The sequence below is a fragment of the Gambusia affinis genome, linkage group LG01 (assembly GCF_019740435.1).
Source record: "Gambusia affinis linkage group LG01, SWU_Gaff_1.0, whole genome shotgun sequence".
Taxonomy (NCBI): Eukaryota; Metazoa; Chordata; class Actinopteri; order Cyprinodontiformes; family Poeciliidae; genus Gambusia; species Gambusia affinis.
Window position 1 is genome coordinate 140,789 of NC_057868.1, and position 23,274 is coordinate 164,062.

Consider the following 23,274-nt stretch of genomic DNA (forward strand, 5'->3'; position numbering starts at 1 on the left):
TACTGCATCATGGGCTTCTCCAAGCATGTTCACTAGATTTTACAATGTGACCTCCTCTCATCCTCTGGACCAGGTACTTTTACAAGGGTCCTCTGGGCCTTCTCAGTGGGGTATGTGCTTAGGATTCCTTGTGACGTTGCTGGTATTAGTCATTCAGTGCTTTCAGCACCACCCTCAGGCAGTCAGTAGGGATGAAATAGAACAAAAGTTATGTATGTAACTACGGTTCTATGAATCCCGGATGACCGCCAGAGATTCTCTGATACTGAGAATCCTTGCATTTCACGAGAAGATTCTGTAGGAACAGAGCTTCAGATGACGTCATGCTTTATTGCCTCTGATTGATCATCCGATATGTCACAGAGGTGACCCTGTTGATATTATTGCTTGAATGGCACATGCGCGAAGGGAACATTCGTGCTTTCAGCACCGCTCTCTGGCAGTCATCCGGGATTCATAGAACTGTAGTTGCATACGTAACTTTCAAACTCCTGTCACAAACTGATGGATCAAACTGGAAAAGGAGCTGAAGTCGTGAGGAAGAAGTGGAATCATGGACAATCACTAAGCACAATCCTGTAACAAGGCATTGAAGTCAGACCCAACACCTGGAAGGTATGTATGGAAATCTTCCTTTTGTAAAAAAAAAAAAAAAAAAAAAAAAAAAAGGCAGAGAAAAACAGATGCCATCTCTACACTGTGAAACATTTGAAGGTGGTTTAACTTGAAAATGAGAGTCCACCTGCTGCCTTGAAAATGTAATTTAAGTTAATAGGGAAAATTGCTTTGGTTTTATTTCAGAAGTTAGTTTATGAAGTTGATTTAACAATAAGAGACAAGTTATTTAGAAACTTTTTCAGGCTCATTATTCTTGAATTCTGAGTTTTACTTAATACCTTAAATTGAAACCAAACAGTTATTTCACAATAGGAGGGAGAAAACTGCCGTCACCTAGTTAAAGAGCAGACATTTCTCCGTTATTCTCATTCACAATATCGAGTTACAATAAATGCTTAATTTACTACAGAGTAATTTAGATTTTTGTTTCAAATTACATTAATAAAATTTCTGATCTGATAATGATTTTTTTTTTACATCACAATGAATTCTGCATACAAACATTTAATGTGAACAGGACTTTTTTGAGTGACAACCTAAGAACAGTAGTTTATTCGACACAGACATTTGCAAAATGAGTAAATACTTAAAACAACTTATGATTAAATTTATCTTTAATGGACTCACACATTTAGGTTTGAAATCTAAAACTTGCTGAATCTGTTTGACTTAAAGAATAAAAGATAGTGGAAACAATTGAAGACGGCTCAAATGTTTTACAGTGTATGTGTGTTATCAAACCAACCACAAGCTGAATTCACCCTCAATGCATGGCTTCAGAAGCAGATTTCACAAGCCACAATGTCTATGAGCTCCCTGAGGACTTAATTGTGTCCCACACGATGGATTGCATCCAGAGAGAACTGTTTTTATTTTTTTCCCCCTTCATCACACTTTAACCTGGAAAGGGGGTGGGTCAACATTTCCTCCCAGGACCTAGCAACTGATTCATTCTGATATCCAGAGCACCTGTCCTGCATATCCGTGCTATATGCTTTGATGAAGTGGCCCAAAGACTGCGGTTTTAAAATTGGACAATTCCTGAAGAAGAAAGGCAAAGCACGGTGGCCTTTCTTCCATGAGGTCAGCTTGTCTACATCTCAACAGACCAGAAAGATCGTGAGACAAGAAGATGAGGAATGCGACGCACATGCGGAAGTCACCCTAAGATCCGAGACCTGCCGTTTTAAATCAGTACTCTTCCAGCCAGCACCAAATCCATCCATGCAGAGACGAGAGCTCATCAGACCTACAAAGATTCCTGCCTTCATCGATCAACCTCCTCCTCCTACTGCAATACCTTCTTCATCATCAGGGCAGTTCTGGGGTCCAAACTTCTACGCTCCATCCGTCTCTCTCAAAGGTTCCCTTTTTACTTCTTAGTGTCAGCATTAGGGAAAGATAGGCTAGATGATTGACTTTACTTCTTTGATTATTTCTGCTACTGAATTAAGATGTACTGACTCTTGGAAAACGACAACCATCAACTTTAAACAATTTTTAACTCAAAAAGACAATGATCCGCTAGATGAATGACTGCCCTAGAGCCCAACCACTGGGCATAGCAAGTTTTCTGAGGGAAACCTTGCATCTACTCATAACACGCTGACAGAGAATACTCCTGTATCTACTCACATCATGCTGACCCTGTAAGACTCCCAAGGAAAGGCAAACAGAGCAAACTGCCCCCTGCAGGCAGCTGTGCATACCTCTCTCCTGATCCCCTGGTTTTGCTCTGTTTTTAGGAAGTTGAGCAGCACTTCTAGAAGGGAAGGGTATTTGCGGTATGGCTCCACCACGTAGCCTGTACTCGCTACCTGCTGGCCCAGAGTCCACAGTGCCACCTGAAGGAAAGCCAGAAACAGACAGCTGATGCTGCTGAATACAGCCAATACAGAAAAAAAAATACAGGTGAAACATTGCAGGTCTAATTTGATTTGGAGAAGAAACATCATGTAAAAGCAATTTTAGTTCATTATTAAAATGCAACAAAAGTTTTGTGCATTAGCTGGTTCTCCATACTTGGCGCTTAGCCAATGAGGATGAGTCCTGCAGCATATCCATGATGATTGGGAACAGCTCATCCATCCACTTCCTCATCTCCAGTCCGCTCACCTACACAATCACAAGAACATCACACCACAGACATCTTAAAAATATCCCTGTTTTCTCAGCAGAATACTCTAAAACGGCGGTTTTCAAAGTGTGAGGCGCGCCTCCCCTGGGGGGCGCCAGAGCACTTTAGGGGAGGCGTGGTGCGAGGGAAAAAATAAACCGGAAAAGCTATCTGCTTGCTGTCTACTGATGTGAGAGAAACGTCTTTTACGCACACGACCAACTCTGTGGATTTAGGAAAAAGTTGGTACTGTGGGGTGCGCGTGTGGAGCGGGGATCAATGGAAATGTTTCCCACCTTAGAGGATGTTTTGGCCAGTGATGTCAGTAACGTTACTGACGTCGGACCACTTTTTTCAGTAACCAGTAATCTAACGCGTTGCTATTTCAAATCCAGTAGTCAGACTACAGTTACTTATCAAAATCATTTTTGCGTTACTGCGTTACTATCTTCTTTTGTTATTTAATCGTATTTCCTCTACTCGTCTTGTCGAGTGACCGACGTCTCTATGCGACAGAAATGTAAACAATGAAGGGAGATGCGCATTTTGTTGGTGGAAAAACTGGAACTATTTTGAGTTTCTGTCGCCAAGTCCGATTATTATAAGCGGCTTTGGGCTTCTTTTTTTTTTTAAGTCGTTTGAAAATTTAACGAGTTGCTGGTTGCGCCTTTTTGGGCTCGTTTTTGAACGTGAAGTTGCTCATTTGAGCTTGGAAATAAGCAGAGACTCATAATAAATCCCAGAATTTGTCCGTCATTAAGGTAGTTTTACTCAGTCTCTCCCTGTCCATCATTTCCAGGATGATCCGTCCCGCTGTGTCTTTTCAAGTTAATGTATTACCTCTGAATGACGTCGAGCTTCACGTTGCGCTCCAGAAAACTGCAAACATCGGACGTCCATCACTTTTAACCATCACTGGTTTTGGCCAGAGCGGGGCTGAAGGTGGAGTTTTTACAACCCCCCCCCCACCCACCACTTTCGGGGGGCGGGGGGCGCAGCAGGCATTGTGCTCCTTGGAGGGGGGCTCACCCTTTCATACTTTGAAAACCCCTGCTCTAAAACATTTAACTGACTTATGACTTTCTAGCAATCTAACTGCATGAAACAACAAAAACAAGTGGGAAAAGTTCCAGTTTCTTTATTTAGAGCTTGAAATAGTTTTAAATCAGCCATCCAAGCCTTTTGTTGACTTGTATTTTCCCTGCTTTCTGCCTGGTGTTTCTGCTTTGTTGATTTGTCAACAGGACAGCCAGCTGTGAACACTCGGTGTACCTGAACATCTCCTGCACTCTGTCTGCACTGCAAACCAAGCTGGCCTCTAACGGTTCTATCCTGACTCATCTGGGGAACCTTTTTAAACACCTAGACAGATAGGCATAAGAAGGACACTACTTATTATTTTTTACCTTATGCATCTCCATACAGGCAGACTCTATGCAGAATTATTCATTATTTGCGATTGTGTGTGTGTGCGTGTGTGTGTGTGTTTAATCCTCCTCCTAAATGCATTTTAGCATGAAACTGAATTGATACCGTTACCTGGGCCAGTTCGCCGATTGTAGCAAGGACACTGATCACCACTCCAGGGTTAGGATCTGGATCTTTAAGCTTCAGAATTAGAGCCTGCAAACAAAAAAAATTAAGCAAATTCAAAACCAGAAAGATCTATTAGAAACATTTAAAACTTTTTCTGCCTTTACTTGTTTAGAGGAAATGTACAGTGTAGAAAAACTGAAATAAAAATGTGCCTTACAGTCATAAATGACACTGATAATTTGCAGAATATTACCTTGAGAATGGGTTCCATATAGGGTCGTATGAGGCGGGGTGCGTTGGAGACCAGGTGGCCAAGCATACGAGCGCTCTGTTCTTTGTTCCTGCCAACACCACTGTGTTCCAGTTCGGTTAAAATCTGAAAAACGCTTCTCATAAATTATTATGCTCTCTCGAAGTAAATGTTATGGTATGAAGTATAACTACAAACTTCTGCTGTTCAACAAAGGGAAATTTGATTGTTTTACATGCAATATTACAGGCTTTGCTCCCCTCTAAAGGCATCCGTGCGAAACTGCAGAGAAAGACTTCTGAGACAAAATGCAGCAGAATTATATTTGATTGGAAAACTACATAGCCTTTTTTAAAGGAAAAAATATGATGTTTAGAATTTGTCAATTTGTACTCCCTCTCCCCCCCAATAAAATATAAAAGAATAATCCCATTAGGAAGCCTTTCGGAAATCATTCACATGCAATCTGAACAAAGCTTTTTTCTTTTATTTTTAGATTTTCCATTACAAACGGTGCTAAAACATTCATAAATAATCTGATTAATAACGTGTTTATCTGGTCTGCACTTCTTTAGTTAGTTTTTAGACTAAGTCAGTCTAAAAGCTGGTTGGCAGGAAAGTGTAACTTTTACATATAAGCAACAGTTTACAGATGGAAAATCTGTCTTTCTGGAAACAATTGCTTTTTCTACGCTGTACGTTTTTGCTGTATCCCTAAACAAAGCAAAACAAAAAAACAACACAAAAAATTATATTTTAAAACTGCAAGAATTAAAAAAAACACTGGAAAACTAATTTAAACCGAAAAATAAAATGTGGCAAACCAGATCACTTAAAAACCAGGATGTCTTTCAATGCAGCTGTAAAAGTTCTGATAAAAAATAAAATATAATATGTAATTTTACACTAATGAGTCCTGAGTGCAATTAAGTACAATTTTCTCCTTCTAGCTTTCCAATTTGTGAGAAGAAACAAAAAATCCAAATGAACCCAGAATGTAAAAGCTGGTAAAATGTTTTCTGCTAACGGTCCTCCAATGATTTTAACTCCTGATAAAGAGGTGAATGGCTGACATGAAGCCATCAGTGGGCGCTTCTTACCTGGATCAACATCTTCCGGAGGAAGGGCATGACGAAGGCAGGGTTCATGCTGCTCAGTCGTCCTATAGTGCAGATGGCCAGCTCTCTGATTTCAAACACTTCATCATTCAGAGCCACAAAAAGAGCCTGCAGATTCTCGGCCTGGGCCAGGTGCGCATCAAAACGCTCATCAAGAGACGCAAGAACACAGTATCGAATGTCAGGATCTGCAGAAGAACCAGGACAGAAAGTAGTTCAGGGTTTTTACCATCCTGTCCCATTTCCAAACAGAAGGTTGCTCGTCAGAAATGAAGGTTTATGCATTTTGCAAGTCAATCGTCGCACCTGGATCAGTGATGCCAACCACCAGCAGCTTGCTGAGCACATCTGCGACCACCTGCACAGCGGTCTGGCTGACGACGTGGCCACTGATGAGATGGATGGACGGCGTAAGGAGTCGAGAGCAGGTTCGGGCCGCCTCCATTCGGATTTCCTTATGTTCGCTGTTCAGGAAGTGATCAGCACAGTGGCGCACAAACTGGGTCAGAGAGTGACCTGGACCCAAAGAACAGCATCGGTTACTGCAACACTTACTAATGATTACTAATTACTAATGATTTATTTGATTTTATAAGGTCATTATTAATTCAATGGACAAATCCTTGAAAATATTTGTTGCTTTTCCTTCGATGATCCAAATTTGTAAAGAAAGTGATAACTTCCAGTATCAATAAGTTTAAGAAAAAAGAAGAAACATAGCTGCTCGTATTTGTGTTGCTATTTCAAAGCTTCCTTTCTTTCCTGACTCCAGATGAGCCGGAGCTAACAATTATTTTAGTTCTCAAAATCTATCAATTATTCTGATAGTTATCGACACATTCTGCAGATTTTTCCATGTAAGCTTATGATATACAATATCAGATTAAAAGGTGTAAATAAATTCATTCATTTTCTAAATAAGAAAAACATTTCATTGCATAAAATGCAGTAACATAGCATAAAACTTATCAGCATGTGAACCATGTGTGGCGCTACAAAAGGCTTTTCTGCACACATTAACTCTTTCTAAGGGGACAAAACATTTGGTGTGGTTTGATGCTTCGTGTAATCGGAAAAATAATCAGCGTGATGCGTGACTACGAGACGAGCTCGGCTGAACCTGCATGATGAGGTTATCGCTGGTTTGTTAACCACTAACACACCGGTCAACTGGGATCACAGACAAACTTTATCAGCGCAGACAGAGGCACATGCTAAGCAGAATAAATAGAACTATAAAATTGAACACAATGAGCAGAGGCAGTTTTTTGTGTTCCTGATTCCTACCCACACATTCCTTTGGAGTGGAATTATGTAGGGTCATTTATTCATGCGTGTAAAATTTAGACTAATTGGATTATTTCACCTGCTGACCCAAATGTAATGTTTTCTGAGCGCATGTCAGCATTCAGAAGGGTGTTTCAAAGTACAGTTCACTGTAAAGAAAAAAAAAACAATGGAATTGATACCTACCACAGATCTAAATTTTGAAGCATGCTTTTTATCTCAAACAGATCTGTCTTCACTACCACAAGCGCTATCTAATGTTCCTGGTGGCTTCTGGGCAAAAAGTAAATATGATATAGGTCTAATTAAAGGGTGTAAACCAGTTGTTATTACCCCGAAATCTGACTTTTGTCCTTGACAAAAACAGTATCCCCTCAAACCTGAAGCTGTTGAAGGCATGAAACAAGTTTTTGTGGCGCTACAAAAGGCTGGCATCATTGTTCCCCGTAATGATTTTCCAGTTCGTTCTCCAATATTTCCTGTGAAAAAGGCAAAGGTGCCTGGGGAATGTCAGGAATGGAGATTTGTGCATGACTTAAAATTAGTCAATAAAGCGGTTTTACCACGTGAGGCCATTATGCAGTTTTTTTCAGTGGTGGACTTTTCAAATGCATTTTTTTCAGTCCCTGTGGATCCGAAAAGTCAGTTCTGGTTTGCTTTTGAATTCGAAGGGAAATTATGGACTTTTACCCGTTTGTGTCAAGGCTTTTGTGACAGCCCCACTATCTATAATGCTGCACTGAAGGCTAGCTTGGATTCGCTCCAGCTTCCTCCTGGTTCTGCTCTTATTCAGTATGTCGATGATCTTCTGTTATGCAGTCCAACTAAAGAACAATGTGGAAAAGCCACAGTTACTTTGCTAAAGCATCTTCATGTTTGCGGTCACAAAGCCAGTATTTCTAAACTTCAATTTGTCAAAGAAGAATTCACCTTTTTAGGTCATCTTGTTTCAAAAAAGGGTTGTTCCCTTTCACCTAAACGTGTTTCTGTTGTTTAAAATATACCCAGACCTGTAAGAAAGAAACAGCTCCTGTCTTTTCTGGGTATTACATCTCACTGCAGAAACTTCATTCTGAACTATTGGATTCTGGAGAGTCCTTTGAGAGCTCTCTGTAGTCGTCTCCAGGCTTCAGTCACCGTCCAATGAACTCCAGAGGCTGAAGCTGCTTCTACTCAGCTAAAGCTACACTACAGACTGCTGCTACACTTGGCATTCCTGATCCAAACAAACCGTTTGTTCAAACAGCGGATGAAAAGAAAGGCTGCAAGACATCCGTCCTGCTGCAATCACATGGAGGAAAATTGAGACCTGTTGCATATTTTTCAGCTAAATTAGATCCTGTTGCTGAAGGTCTTGGTGGTTGTCTACGTGCAGTGGCAGCTGTAGAAAAAGCTGTTCTTGCATCACGTGACATTGTGGGTTATGCCAACCTCACCTTGCTGGTTCCACACTCTGTTTCTATCATACTTTTGGAGCAGAAAACTTCTCATCTTTCTGCTGTATGTTGGCTAAGATACAGAACTGTTCTTCTCGATATGTCGAATGTCACTGTGAAACGTTGCACTGTTCTTAACCCAGTAACTCTTCTGCCGACTCCTAATGATGGTGAACCTCATCATTGAGAGGCAGTCTTGGAACAAGTTTGCACACCCAGACCTGATTTAAGTGAAACACCTCAAACTAACCCTATTTGTTGATGGCTCTGCATCACGTGATCCTGTTACTGGAACTAACCGTGTTGGCTTTGCTGTTTGCTCTCTGCATGAAACTCTAGTTTCTGGCTCCTTGCCAAAACACTTTTCTGCTCAAACTGCTGAGCTTGTAGCACTAACAGAGGCATGTAAACTGGCAGCTGGTAAGTCTGCCTCGATATTTACTGATTCAAACTATGCATTCAACATTGTGCATAGTTTCAGAGTTCTTTGGAAACAGAAAATTCCTTAAAGCAGATGGTAAGCCTATTCTAAACTTTTCTCAAGTTGCAGATTTGTTGGATGCTATTATGTTACTGCTACCATCTCTGTAACTAAATATCAGGCTCACACAAAATCTAATGACTCCGTTGCCCATGGTAACGCGAGAGCTGATAGGGCGGCAAAACAAGCTGCACAACGGCCTTCGACGATGAGCTGCCCCTTCTTCCACACTTCTCCGACTTCTCCCCCTCCCCTCTCTGATATTGAAGCACTACAGTCTTTTGCTTCAAGAGAAGAGAGACATGTTTGGAAATCCTCAGGGGCTGTTTTTGAAAATGGAATATGGATGGGTCAAAATGGCAAGCCGTGCCTTCCTAAACATTTTTTCCCCACACTTTGCAAAACTGACTCATGATTTTGACCATGTTTCAAAGTCTGGAATGACTGCTGCACTTATAGCACACTGGTTTACAAAAGGATTCAGTTCTTTTGCACAAAAACAGTCGAACATGCATAATCTGTGCAACACACAATGCGGGGAGAGGTGCGAGCACATCTCAGGCTGCACAGCCTCCACCTGACGGACCTTTTAACTATTTGATGATGGACTTTATTGAACTGTCCCCTGCTGAGGGGAAGAAATTTTTGCTTGTTATTGTTGACATGTTTAGCAAATGGGTGGAAGCTTTCCCATCGAAGCATGCAGACAGTCACACATTAACTAAAGCTTTGCTGACTGAAATTATTCCACATTGGGGTATTCCTGACAGAATTAGCAGTGACAATGGCACCCACTTTGTTAATACAGCATTAACTGAAGTGGGGAAGTTTTTAGGTAAGACTATAAAAACTCACTTGGGTTTAGGGCCTCAGAGAAAGGTCCTTCATTCCACTTCTATCTGGGATGATGCAATGTTGTCTTACTGTCAAAACCTGTCTAATGTGGTTTCTCAAGTTTTTCAGACGGTGAAAGACCCATTGCCACATTCTGGTGAAAGACTTCCAGAGGACGCATTGGAACTCCAAACGCTGGCGGGGACCATTTCAAGTGCTACTCGTCACACATACAGTTGTTAAGGTCACGGAGAGGGCAACGTGGATTCACGCCAGCCACTGTAAACGAGTACCGGAGCCTCAAGAAGACACTCATCCTGGTGGGGACGAGGTTATCCAAAATTCAACAGAACAACAGACAGAGGAGGACAACGCGCACCTTTCTGAATAAGGATGGATTACTTTACTGCTGCTGGTGTTAAGTGCTAGTAACCTCTGACACCACAGACAGCCACGTTAATTTTCTGGATCACTGAGAAACCTTGATTACAATTGGTGTTAAGTGCTGGTAACCTCTGACACCCAACATTCAGGAAGAGGAAAGAGACGAAACAAAGGAATACGGAAGAGACAAACATAACAACGAACACTGGTTGCTTTTGTACATCAAAAAGGCTCCCCAACCAAAGAACTATTGCTGGTCCACTGGCGAGTGGTCGAAGTGGGGAGTGAAAAGTTCTTGAAAGAAAAAACAAAAAAACAAGGACGTCCATTTTGACAGCGATCACGCCTTCATCTTGTTTCAATTGCAGACATTTGTGTTGGTTATTACAGATTTTTTGTTGTTTGTGTTACTCAGGTAGTGTTTTTTTTTTCCCTCTGCTACAGTACAAACGTTTCCGCTACATAAACTGCGAGATATTAATTGGCTGTCTACTGTTGACTTACCCCTTAAACACTCCACTCCTTACACTTTGAATTTGTGGTCCCGCTATGCTAAGTATATTGCTCAAAACAGGTCAAATTGCTATGTTTGCTCACATATGCCTTTAGCTGCCCACTCACCATTGGTGATCCCACAGCCTTATCCAAACATCTCTGACATGTTCCCAGACATTTTGAATTCTCCTCCACTTCACACTCTTAATGGTTCCAGAAGCTTTACAAAGGTGTTTCAGGTCACCAACGCCTCCTTTGAGAAACCTTTCATTGGCCCTGTTCACATTCCTCCTAAGTTAAAATTTGACTGTTTTTCTAACTTCAAGGTTGAACTCAAATGTCACACTCCTGTATTTATGGGCAATATACCCCATTCATATTGCAAATCTGTGCATGTTCCTTGTACTCCCTGTGCTAACAATGCTTCTCTTAATTTCTCTCAGGATAGTTAGTATCTGTTCCCCTTATTACCAGGTGCCAGGTGTACTTGGCACTTTGTCCTGAATTGATATGTTCTGGCTCTGTGGATATTCCCTATACCTGGCTCTCCCAGCATATTGGACCGGTAGGTGTGCCCCAGTTATAGCAACACATTTCTATGTTGTTAGCAGTGTAGAAGTTCATCCTTAGGTGTTGGTAAAGTTATGCTTCGTGTGGAAACTTTGAACTACAGGTTTGAGTCATCTGTTAGTGATGTTTTGGTTGGTCTTAAAGCGGCTAAAGTTGAATTAACGGCGTTAAGGCTAATGACTCTTCAAAATAGGATGGTGCTAGATCAACTAACAGCTTCTGATGGTAGGTGCTTCTTGATGTACCTTTATTCCAGCTACTGATGAAGATGGTGGTGCTATTGCTCAGACAGTGTCAAACCTAATGGCTCTGAAGAACACTCTTAATGATGACCATGCTGCTCCATCCGATTGGTTCTCATGGCTTTCGGTTAACGGTTGGAGACAATTCCTAATAAACCTTCTCACACTGGTGTTTATTGTATTGGGGATAATAATAATCTTGTCTTGTTGTGTGCTTCCCCTACTTAAAAGGTTAGTAAAAAGTTTCTTTAATGTTCATCTCTTGAAGTATACTTTTCTTGCACACAAAACTGATCACTCCTTAAAATCTTAAATATAAATGTTAAACAATTTAGAATCTCTTCATTTATTTATGCTCAAACCATTAAATCAAATGTAGCAGCATTGATGATCTGAATAAACAAATATTAGCATTTCTGGGGCTCCTGAAGCCTTGGGGGCCTTATGGAGCTGATGATTTAATTTGGTTTAAACATAACTGCAAATAATTGAAATTCATTTTAATTATGCTTTTTTAATTGTTGTTTTTTTTTTTTTTTTCCCCCACCAGGGGGTCCTTTTTGTGGGCTCTAGTGTCCCTTTTTTCATGGTAGGCTGACCTCTTCTCCCTTCAGAGGAGGGAGAAGAGGGTGGAAGACATGCGGCAAGTGTCATCGGGTCCAGGAATCGAACCCGCGACGGCCGCGTTGAGGACTGAAGGCCTCCAAATGTGGGACGCGCTAACCTCTACGCCACCGGAGCACGCCCCTTTAATTGTTGTTTTTAAGACTAGTTGTGGGTTTAAATATTTCACTGGCGATATTTTAAAGTAACATATAATTACACAGTAATATTTTTACATTTTCTGTCTACTTAGCACCTTTTAATACAAAACCACGGTGGATCGCCTCGGCACCCCGACCACTAGGCTTACCAAGTTTTTTGGGGGAAACCCTGTGTATACCCTGTGTATAGAAGGTGAATTCTAATTGATTTCAATTAGAAGGTGTGTCCAAACTTTTGGTGCGTACTGTATATATATATATAAATATTAGGCCTGTCGCGATAAATGATAAATCAATTAAACATAAGATAAATTAAAAGTATCGACATCATTTCAATTATTGGCTTTATCATCTCTTCTGGCCTTTTTCTCTTTCTGTTGATGACACTAAATGAAAAAAGGCTCAACTCCGGTGCTCTCCACTGACCCTCCCTTCCTCATATCCTCAGTGTAATGTCCAGTTCACACTACACCATCTTAGAGCTGTTAGAACACTTAACACTGGAACTGTGTAAATAAATACTGCATTCAACCAAAAGAGTGCAGATTATAAAGTCTGTAAACCATATTGCCCTTCAGTAATCATTAGATTTAAATAGAGAAGATGGAACATCGACTACCTGATGCAATAGTTCACACTACACGTTAGTTCACATCTACATTTTCCACTTATGACAATCTTAGAACATTGATTGTTCTAAGATTGTTGCTTGTGATCATCCTGTAGTGTGTGGTGTTACAGTAGATCTTGTGGCGGTCCAATCTAAATCAGGGGTTTTTCCCACGTTAACGCAGCCTGTTGAATGTGACCGGTAGCCAATCAGAAAGCCGGATTCTCCTCCTGCTTTCTGAGGGGAAATCACAGAGGGGAATTCCAAACAGCTGACACGGCGAAACCTGAAGTCCAGCGGACATTGGAGATGATATGTGGAAACAACATTAATGTTTAAAAAACATTTCGTGCAAAGAATATAGAAATGAGGAGGGGAGGAGTTGGAGTGAAATTGCTACCAGTTGATGAACCAGGTAACTTTTCAGCTGTTTTTCGTTAACGTGACATCAATAGATTATAATGATTTTCATTCAGTCAGGATGTTACACTGACACTAGAGCCACATGCATTGCAGGTAGATTGTAGTAAAGCATTAATTAATGCCTGGTGTTAAAATGAGTTCACTGGACTTGTAGCCATTATTTTGTGCCCATTGTTGGACACCACACGGCACAATTAAACTTGATGGAACCGTTCTACCTAGGATTTCTGTCGGCTAATGTGTGATCTCTCAGGTTTTGAAAATGGGCCGACAATCGGCCGACAGCTCTAAGATGGTGTAGTGTGAACTGGACATTACACTGAGGATATGAGGAAGGGAGGGTCGGTGGAGAGCAGCGGAGTTGAGCCTTTTTTCATTTAGTGTCATCAACAGAAAGAGAAAAAGGCCGGAAGAGACGATAAAGCGATAATTAAAATTGCGTCGATAGTTTTGATTTATCGCGACATGTCTATATACTACAATACTTAAATCAAACTCCACACCTTAAGGGACTTTTTCCAAGACGATGAAGGAAGTCCTGAATGACTTCAAAGGTACAAATAGTATTGGAGGAAATTCTTTTGCTGTCAGAGATTGTTACCTTCAAATTCGAAGCTTCCCAGAGTGCGCAGGGCCAGAGTGATGCTGCCAACGTCGCTGGCCTCAGGGATGTTGGTGAGGCTGGGAGAGGCCAGCTGGTGAGCCAGGCCTTTGGGCATGCCCGGGTGTCGCAGGGGCTTGTGCATCAGCACCAGGGAAAGCATCTTCAGCAAGCCGTCCTGGATGTCTTTTTTCAGCTGGGGGATTTGACGGCTCAGGTCGTACAGCACTGCTGTGAGTGCCGGACTAAAGAGAAAAACTAAAATCTGTGAAATTGTGTTGACCCCAAACATAACCCCCCATGTGTGTCCTACGTTTGGTACCTGAGCCCCACGGCTAACATGGGTTCCAGGAGTTCCTTGATGTCTGGCTGGATGCTGGGGCCCATGGCTCTGGACAGCATGCTAATACAGGTGAACACAGTGGCATCCACCTGAATGGTCTTCTGCCTTCTGCATAGGTAAAAGGTCAAAAAGCAACACTGTCATTCCACGTTTTTACATTTCAACATTATTTTTCCATCAACCTACCTAAATACAAAATGGTCAGTTTTTCTTTTTTTAAATACTAAGGTGACTTTTGGGGACTAATTGAGAAAACATGTATATATTGAGATAGATTTATATCGGGACACCCCTAAATATAATCACTCTTAAATTTAAACCGGTGTTGGATAACATCTGTATCTGCAGGCTTTACAAAAACTGGAGTTTAAAAATTAGTCACAACATTTGGATATTTGCATGTCTAGTAAAAAAAAAAGAAAAAAAAGAAATTGTTTCCAATGACTGACTTGTGAGCAAAGTCCTTGGGAGGCAGTGCAGCCTTGATGATCTCCAGGATCTTCATGAGGTACGGCTGGATTTCCGTCCTGACAGCCACCACCAGCAGCCCCATAGCCTGGAAAGCTGCTGTCCTCTCTTTCTCCTTCTTCAGGCAGCCCAGCAGGTAGCCCATGGTGTCAGACAGGTACTGGTCTGCCAATCAGAAAGAACATCGTTATAAACCAAACACAGAAGAAGCAGGGATTTGACCCTGAATTTCCCACCTGTGAAGGTATGTGGCTGGAAGGCAGCCAGGCGCGGCAGCAGGTTGAGGATGGTCATCTGGATTAGAGGGTTCTTACTGGTTTTATACTTCAGAACCCAACGACACACCTGATTGAGGCAAAGCAAATTTCATTACAGACGCACTTATATCAATATCCGTATCAGTCTTGATACTGAAAAAAACTCTAAATCAAATGTCTGTGGCAATGTGCTCAGTACATAAGGGCAGATCTATTCAGTCTAGCTCTATGCTTTGTGCTCTGAGCAATGTCATAATTTATTAATTATCTTACATTATATTTAGCATTTTCTGAACCATTTGAAAGGAGGTTTGTAGTGGTAGTTTTGTTGTAGGTTTGAGGTTGTAGTTTATTTTTACATGTTTGACCAAGATAGTCAGACTTTTGTTTTTAGTCAGTTTCAGTTTCTTTATTATTTATTTTCCATTGGCTATTATTCGGCTAACTGGGTTGACTGATCCAATTAAAGATGTTTTCCATGTTAGCTTGTGGAGCTATTGGTGTGGATCAGTGAGCTGTACTGTTAGTGAGTAAAAATGACTTGGTTCTTTGCTCAGAATTTATTCCGTTAAGTCCCACACCGGAACAGACAACCAGAGCAGAAGAAGAGTACAAACACAAAAACATATACTCCTCACATAACAGTGCCCCTATCAAATGGACATGTAATACAAACAAAACAAAGGAGTAACAAACTCCCACTTTTCTTAAAAAAGAAAAAAAACAAAAAAAGAACAAAACAAAGATATGTACATATTTTAAGACTCATGACAAAGCACAGCTGTTAAGGATGTTGTTAGAACAATTTCAACATTTTAGAATGTCAAACATCTTGTGAATTAATTTATTGAAGAATCCATACGCACATTTTCTCAGTTTCCAAAGCACACCTGTTCTATTGGCCTCTGGGGGAGATTTGATGAAAATGTCTCCGGACAGTTGCATACCTTGTAACCTTGTATGCAACTGTCCGTGTCCAACAAAAAAAGCAGAATTAAAGTCCATAGAGTGAAGTTCGCATTGTTTTTGACATATAACTGCCACCAGGAGTCTCAGTGACTCTGAGGCACAGGTTGGAGAGTCCTATTGTAAGTCAGAAACTTGTATCTCCTCAAATCCTCGTGCAACAAGTCTTCCATCCATCCATCCATCCATCTTCTTCCGCTTATCCGGGGTCGGGTCGCAGGGGTAGCAGCTTCAGAAGGGAGGCCCAGACTTCCCTCTCCCCAGCCTCTTCTTCCAGCTCCTCCAGAAGAATCCCAAGGCGTTCCCAGGCCAGCAGAGAGACATAGTTCCTCCAGCGTGTCCTGGGTCTTCCTCCTCCCGGTGGGACGTGCCTGGAACACCTCACCAGGGAGGCGTCCAGGAGGCATCCTGACCAGATGCCCAAGCCACCTCAACTGGCCCCTCTTGACATGAAGGAGCAGCTGCTCTACTCTGAGTCTCTCCCGGATGACTGAGCTTCTCACCCTATCTCTAAGGGAGAGCCCAGACACCCTAAGGAGAAAACCCATTTCGGCCACTTGTAGCCGCAATCTCGTTCTTTCGGTCATGACCCAAAGCTCATGACCATAGATGAGGGTGGAAACGTAGATCGACCGGTAAATCGAGAGCTTTGCTTTTTGGCTCAGCTCTCTCTTCACCACAACGGACCACTACAGCGCCCGCTTGACGGCAGATGCTGCGCCAATCCACCTGTCGATCTCCCGCTCCCTTCTTCCCCTATTTGTGAACAAGATCCCGAGATACTTGAACTCCTCCACTTGGGGCAGGACACCCCCTCTGACCCAGAGAAGGCACTCTACCCTTTTCCAGGGTGCAACAAGTATTTAGTGTTATTCCATTTTCAGTCTCTTTCAGAGTGCACACCCAAAGAGTGGAGACACACTTTTGTCCTTTGTCCTCAGTTTCTTCAAACATTTGGTTCTGTTCCCAGCTTTTTATTTCATTTTCCTTTGCTTCATCAAACGACATGTCTTTACTCACAAAAACATCCTCATGTATCCATATCCTCAGCATCTGCCTGGATGTGAAGACCCTACAACTGTGATAGATCTGCTGATTCACTGTTTCCAGCCACATCTGCAGGCTCAAGCAGCTCCAAATTAAACCAGTTCTTGTATTTCCCAGTTGCTTTGCCAGCATGCCCCAACATTTTGGCTTTTTGTGAGACACCCCCTGCATTTCTGAATGTCACAATTTGACCTATCTTTATGATGGTGTTCACATTGTGCTGTCTCTTGGCCTCTGCATTGTCAGGAGCAGGCCAAGGATAATTCTCAGGATTTACTGCCATAGTGTCTCCTGCTACATTCTCTTCAATGATGTCCACTGCATGTTGTCCTTGAATGTTCTCCTCATTGCAGATGATCTGAGGCGCTTCATTCTCGTGAGTAATTTTTCTCAATCTGAGTTGATGCACACAGGTGCCTCCGTGTCTAACAAAAACGACTGCACCATCTTGACCAATCACCACTCCTGGTCCTTTCCATTTTGGACAATCCATTCTTAAAACTCCAGTTTTATATCGCTCGTCTATGGGCCCCAGCTGTTTCTTTAGTGCTCTGTGTATCCTTTCTGAACATTCTGCTTCTATAAAAGCTTTTCTTGCAGCATGCAGGGCTGAAATATGCTTGGCAATTCATTTGCTCTTGGTAGTGCCCTCTAGAGCTGGAGCTTTGTCTATTAATACAAAGGGCAGGTTGGGATTCTTAGTCTTTTCCCTCCTGCTCTCGGTGAAGGGGGACGCTTTTTTCCTCTGCTCCCTTCCTGTCCTTGCATGCCCTGCTTGTCTGTTTTTGCGCTGTCTTTTTCTCCATTTTTGGAGCCTTCCTTTGCACATCCTCCAAATCTACAAATTATGGATAAGGTCAACTGGTCTCTCAATGCAATTGACAGTGGCGCAAAAAGTGGGTATGCACTGTATGCAACACATAGGGGCATACTATGTGCCAAAGACAATGTGGGAAATTTTTTCTAGTCAGTATTTTATGTACTTAACAGCTGATTATACATGAAATGATCAATAACAGAGGAACAGCACTGATTAGGCGCCCCTCCCCTCCTGCCAGCCGCTCTCTCCTCCCATACAAGTAGCTTGGGCACGCGTCCCTTCGAGAATGCGCTGAGGCGCATTTTGTTTTTCTTTGAAATTTGAATTGTAGTAGTGCACTTGACAACTGGGAGCTAAAGATGGGGCGGCAGAAAAAAACTCTGGGGCACAAGACAGAAAACAGGATAGGGGAAGGATAAAGATACTGGAGAGACGAAGAAAAGCTTTTCAAAGTGGTTGAAAGACAGTAGGTAAGTAATGTCAAAGTATCAACAAGACAGTTGTAAATATTCAGGTTAGCTTAAGCTAGCCTAAAATGACAGGTGATTGTTGTTGTCTCCGCCTCGTATTGAACCAATAAGGGACACGATTTCTTCCGCATTGCTATAAATATCTGATAGACACACCAATCACACATCTCAACAATAAATGTAATAATAATGACCAAAGCAAAACACAGGAAATAGTAAAGTCAGCTAAATTGTCGTTGTGGGCCCTAAATAGGACCCCCCCCCTTCCAAAGCCCCACGAACTGACGCCGTTCTCTACGCAGCCGCGGTAAGCTGCTATCAATTCACAGTATCACGGTAAGTTAGTATTTTTAAAATATCCACCCAATACTACACCGTCCTTAGAAGTAAAACCTCTGGCAAAAATACAGACATGAGTAGGAAGACACACATTCCAGGCTAAACAATTACAGTGAAGTTTAATCGGCGATATTCAGTGGCACACAGTGGGTTGTTTGATATCAGACAGAATGGATCAGGAGAGGAACAGCTGACCTGTCAAAACCTAACTTTTATAAATAGTGTTTTTTGGTCAGTATTATTTCACCATTTTATTAATATGGGTGGCCAGTTTGGATAAGGCTTCCTATCAAGCTATAAGAATGAAAGAAAACATGCTAACAGGATGCCTCAGACCTGCAGAGGCATCTCTAGACACAGGCTAACAGAAGTGGCTCTTTGACTCACTTATATATCAAATAATGAAATATTGCCCTGTTTTTGGTTTAATTCTTTTTTAATTGCCCTGTAGCTGTTTAGTCACATATATGTACATTTATCATTATTGATACTTTAATTAAAGATGAGTTGTACAAGTTTATGTCAATCAGGCGCAAGGACGTTTGGACACCTCAGAAAATCATGTAGTTGTGCCGCTGGTAATTGATCAAATTTTCTCCACGAGAAGACTGGGCACAGGAGAGCCCTCTTGTCCTGCACAGACACATCCGGCAAGATACAGCCTGGCTTATCGACAAATTTGTGACGGACTTGGCCAAATTAGCGATCACTCAGGCTGCTGGTGTCAACAGAGACGCAAGTTGGATGTGAGACTTGCTGAAACTCGCAGCCCAGCTGAGGACTCCAGAACTCACAAAAGTAATGGAATCAATCTTGGAGAAGTTGCTAGTTTTGGTTAAGTGGAACGGCCACACTAATTTGGATAACTGGGAACTGAGATGTATTGGAGAGACTTTAGGGGAGATCGAAATCTATAATCTACCCAACTTATACATTTTGTATCTGAATTGACTTTCCCATGCTGCCTTAGAAGGGCTGCATATTTCCAATCTCCTTCAAGATTTGTAAACTAATGCAGCTTGGAGCTGAGCATTCCCAAGGATATGCCTCGATAACATCGTATCGGACTCCTGCTGGGAGGCTAAGCAACGGGGTTTCATGGCCCTGTGATGTCACTGCCTTCACTCATGTCTTTGTTTTGTCTGAATATTGCTATGTGCCCTGATGTGTTCTTTCCTCTTTTTATTTCATTCCCCTTTTACTATTTAGAAACTGTGGAGTGCTCACTTTTAACCCACTCTTTAGCTTATTTTTTTGTTTTAGAAATTTAGAGTACTCATTATTTAGACCAATATTATACTTCTTAGATCAATTTTTAGATTATTATGCAGAAAGACTCCTATTACTGCAACCCAGTAAAGGAATTAGAACAAACTTAGAATCCAGAAAAAAAATCTTCCAGAACAGGAACATTTAGTTTTAAAAATTATTACTTAGAAACTGTGGAGTACTCATTACTTTTAAAAATTTAGAGCATACTGAGAAAGTCCAGAGAATACTTACTTACACTTATTTAGCAACCCAGAACAGGTATTAGAACAAACTACATTGTAGACTCCTATTCTTCCAATCCAGAAATTGAATTAGACTGTAGGATACTTACTTATACTTATCTACCAAACCTGAATAGGAGTATCTAGTTTATACACTTTGGATCAACATTATTAGACTACTTTTTAGACTCCTATTGTTCCAACCCAGAAATGGAATTAGACCAGAGGATACTTAGCATTGCTCTGCCTGGTGTGACTCCCACCTGGTCGAATCTTTCCTCCATCAGCTCTCGGCAGTACCGGCTCTCCACCAGGGAGCTCTTAGCAGGTACTGGCATGGCACCGAAGCCCAGGAAACTTTGCGGCGTGCTGTAGCCTAGCAACCCCAACAGGGCGTTGGACTGCTGTGGCTGCACCGACTGGAAGCTGGTGAAGGGCGTGATGTGGCGCGGCTTTGTTCCAAATCCCATCAACTCCTTGCAGTATTTATCGTGAACCAGTTGCTGCTGGGTGATCTCCTCCATCTCTTCGCGCATTCGCTGCAGAAGGGGGAACGACTTAGCTTGATGACACAAACCGAGCGTCCGGAGGGAAATACCAACTCACCTCTCCCTCCATGCTGCTGATCCGGACCAACTCGTTGAGGATCAGCAGTGCACCATGAACTCTATCATCACGATTCATCCCCTTCTCCTTGGCCAGAGTCTCATCAAAGCCTTTCTCTGCCTCCTCAAAGGTTTGCTGTTCCACAAAACACAAACACTTATAGCTGCACTGTCTAACTACCATCAAAAACAGACATTTTACGTTTTATTTAAAACTGTCACCATGTTGTGACAATGTAACATGAAACAGGTAATTTTTGATAAAACTGAGTCAGTCCACCTCTTCCCTGAGCTACTATTGTTGTCTGAAGAAATACAGCGCTCCCAATCAAAAACAACCAATCACAGTTAGGATTGGGGTCTAAGCGCTGTCAATCAATATTACAGAGATTTTTTCAGCTCAAAGCCTTACTTTGTACCACTGAGGCTTCTGCATTTCCTTGGTCTCCCTCTGTGTGGTGAGGATGAGACAAGCCCGCAGAGCGGACACCGCTCCCTCTCGAATGGCCTGCTTTGGATCCCACACCGCATAGAAGATGTTGTCAAAGAAAGGCTGCACTTGCTGAAAGAAGAAGGTTGGTGCGCTCACAGCCAGCTCCCTCAACACCAACACCTGGAGGAGACGCAAAGCCACTCGATCCGTCACTGCTTTCCAGTTTAGAAACTAACAGACAGCAGTCACATAAAACACTATAGAGATGTTGAAAAAGGGTCAAGCTTTTCAAGGCAGCAAAATATGAACCTAAAAAGTACACAGACTTCAAGAACTTCAAAGTTCCTGAAATCTGTTCTGGCTTCTTCTGGTGTAGAATTATGACGCACGTCTCACATCAATGACGGAAAAGTCGAATGATTGTGACATGACTGTTTAGAATACAGAGGTTTAGAATACAATGGGATGCACATCCAAGTTAAGACCATTCAGATGGTTCTTTAAAAACATTTCTATAAACTATGAAAACGGCATAAATATAAGTCAACAATATAGAAAACAGAGCAAGGAGAATAAAAGACTTCAACACTAAACACATTATTAAAACTAACCCTATGGTGTGATCTGCCCTCATATCCCCTCAAACAGGTCAGAGTATTTGAACAACAAACACAGTCAAGTGTTGACGGACAGTGACTTACCGCTGCATGGCGTCTCCCTTCATTCCTGTCGGCTCCCAGCCACTCCAGAGCCCGCTTCACCTCAAACTCCACATACTCGGCAGTAAACGTGTCTCCGGCCATCGATAGGTGGCCCATGGCTTTGGAGGCCATCTCCATAACCACTGGATCGCTGGAAGGGAGCAGGTTACGGAGGTAGTTGGCGAATCGACTGATCCTGGTGGCATTGCCTCCCTCCACTCCGATCAGACTCACTGGAAAGAAATGGCCACGGCAGATGCTAATTTCCCACAAAGCCCAGGTTCATAAACACTTGAGTGAGAAGCTTGCGCCTAGGCCTGTTACAATAACAATTTTTGCTGAGCGATTAATTGTCTCAAAAGTTATTGCGATAAACAATAATATTGTTTAAAGGCCTTTTTACACTGATTTAAGGGAAATGACATAATAATGCATGCGATTTTCTGCCAAAGATAGATACACTTTATTTTCAAAAGAACACTTAACACTGGTAAGGGTTAGGGTTGGTTGTTTTATGTAAAATAAATAAAACAACCAAAAACAAAAATAAAATGAATTCTCAGTCTCCATTAACAAAAATGTACTTGAATAAAAACACCAAAGTGTAAATAAATACTGCATTCAACCAAAAGAGTGCAGATTATGAAGTCTGTAAACCATATTGCCCTTCAGTAATCATTAGATTTAAATAGAGAAGATGGAACATCGACTACCTGATGCAATAGTTCACACTACACGTTAGTTCACTCCTACATTTTTCCCTTACGACAATCTTAGAACATATATCGTTCTAAGATTGTCTCTTGTGATTTCGTAACCGATCATCTTGTAGTGTGTGGTGTGTTACGGTAGATCGTGGTAGCAGCTCCGATCTAAATCAGGGGTTTTCCCCACTGGGAGCGTTAATGCAGCCTGGGGAATCCCAAACAGCTGACACGGCACAACCCAAAGTCCAGCAGACATTGGAGATGATATGTGGAAACAATATCATGTTTATAAAACATTTCATGCAAAGAATATAGAAATGAGAGGGGAGGAGTTGGAAGGAAATTGCTACGCAGTTGATGAACCTCGTTAACGTGACATAAATAGATTATAATGATTTTCATTCAGTCAGGACGTTACACTGACACTAAAGCCACATGCATTGCAGGTAGATTGTAGTAAAGCATTGATTAATGCCTGGTTTTAAAATGAGTTAACTGGACTTGTAGCCATTATTTTGTGCCCATTGTTGGACACCACACGGCACGATTAAACCTGATGGAACCGTTATTCCTAGGATTTCTGTCGGTTGATGTGTGATCTCTCAGGTTTTGAAAATGGGCCAACAATCAGCCGACAGCTCTAAGATGGTGTAGTGTGAACTGGACATTACACTAAGTATATGAGGAAGGGAGGGTCAGTGAAGAGCAGCGGAGTTGAGCCTTTCTTCATTCAGTGTCATCAACAGAAAGAGAAAAAGGCCGGAAGAGATGATAAAGGCGATAATTGAAATGACGTAGATAGTTTTAATTTATCATACGATTAATTGATTTATCGTTTATCGCAACAGGCCTACTTGTGC

General features: G+C 41.8%; 1 protein-coding gene across 3 annotated transcripts in view; it reads right to left on the bottom strand.

Annotated features, from left to right (window-relative positions):
- Positions 1-23,274, bottom strand: part of mtor (mechanistic target of rapamycin kinase) — a 133,853-nt gene that overhangs the window by 108,206 nt on the left and 2,373 nt on the right. For 2 of the 3 annotated variants that reach the window (XM_044117457.1, XM_044117449.1), the window contains exons 4-18: positions 21,708-21,940; positions 20,986-21,186; positions 20,575-20,709; positions 20,232-20,507; positions 14,813-14,921; positions 14,558-14,741; positions 14,088-14,216; positions 13,766-14,010; positions 5,945-6,154; positions 5,621-5,826; positions 4,524-4,646; positions 4,274-4,357; positions 4,007-4,096; positions 2,641-2,733; positions 2,328-2,462 (exon numbers count right to left, since the gene is read on the bottom strand). In XM_044117457.1, the coding sequence (XP_043973392.1) occupies positions 2,328-2,462; positions 2,641-2,733; positions 4,007-4,096; positions 4,274-4,357; positions 4,524-4,646; positions 5,621-5,826; positions 5,945-6,154; positions 13,766-14,010; positions 14,088-14,216; positions 14,558-14,741; positions 14,813-14,921; positions 20,232-20,507; positions 20,575-20,709; positions 20,986-21,186; positions 21,708-21,940 (2,453 nt within the window). The remainder of the gene's footprint in view (positions 1-2,327; positions 2,463-2,640; positions 2,734-4,006; positions 4,097-4,273; positions 4,358-4,523; positions 4,647-5,620; positions 5,827-5,944; positions 6,155-13,765; positions 14,011-14,087; positions 14,217-14,557; positions 14,742-14,812; positions 14,922-20,231; positions 20,508-20,574; positions 20,710-20,985; positions 21,187-21,707; positions 21,941-23,274) is intronic. The other variant, XM_044117467.1, reaches the window with a different exon arrangement.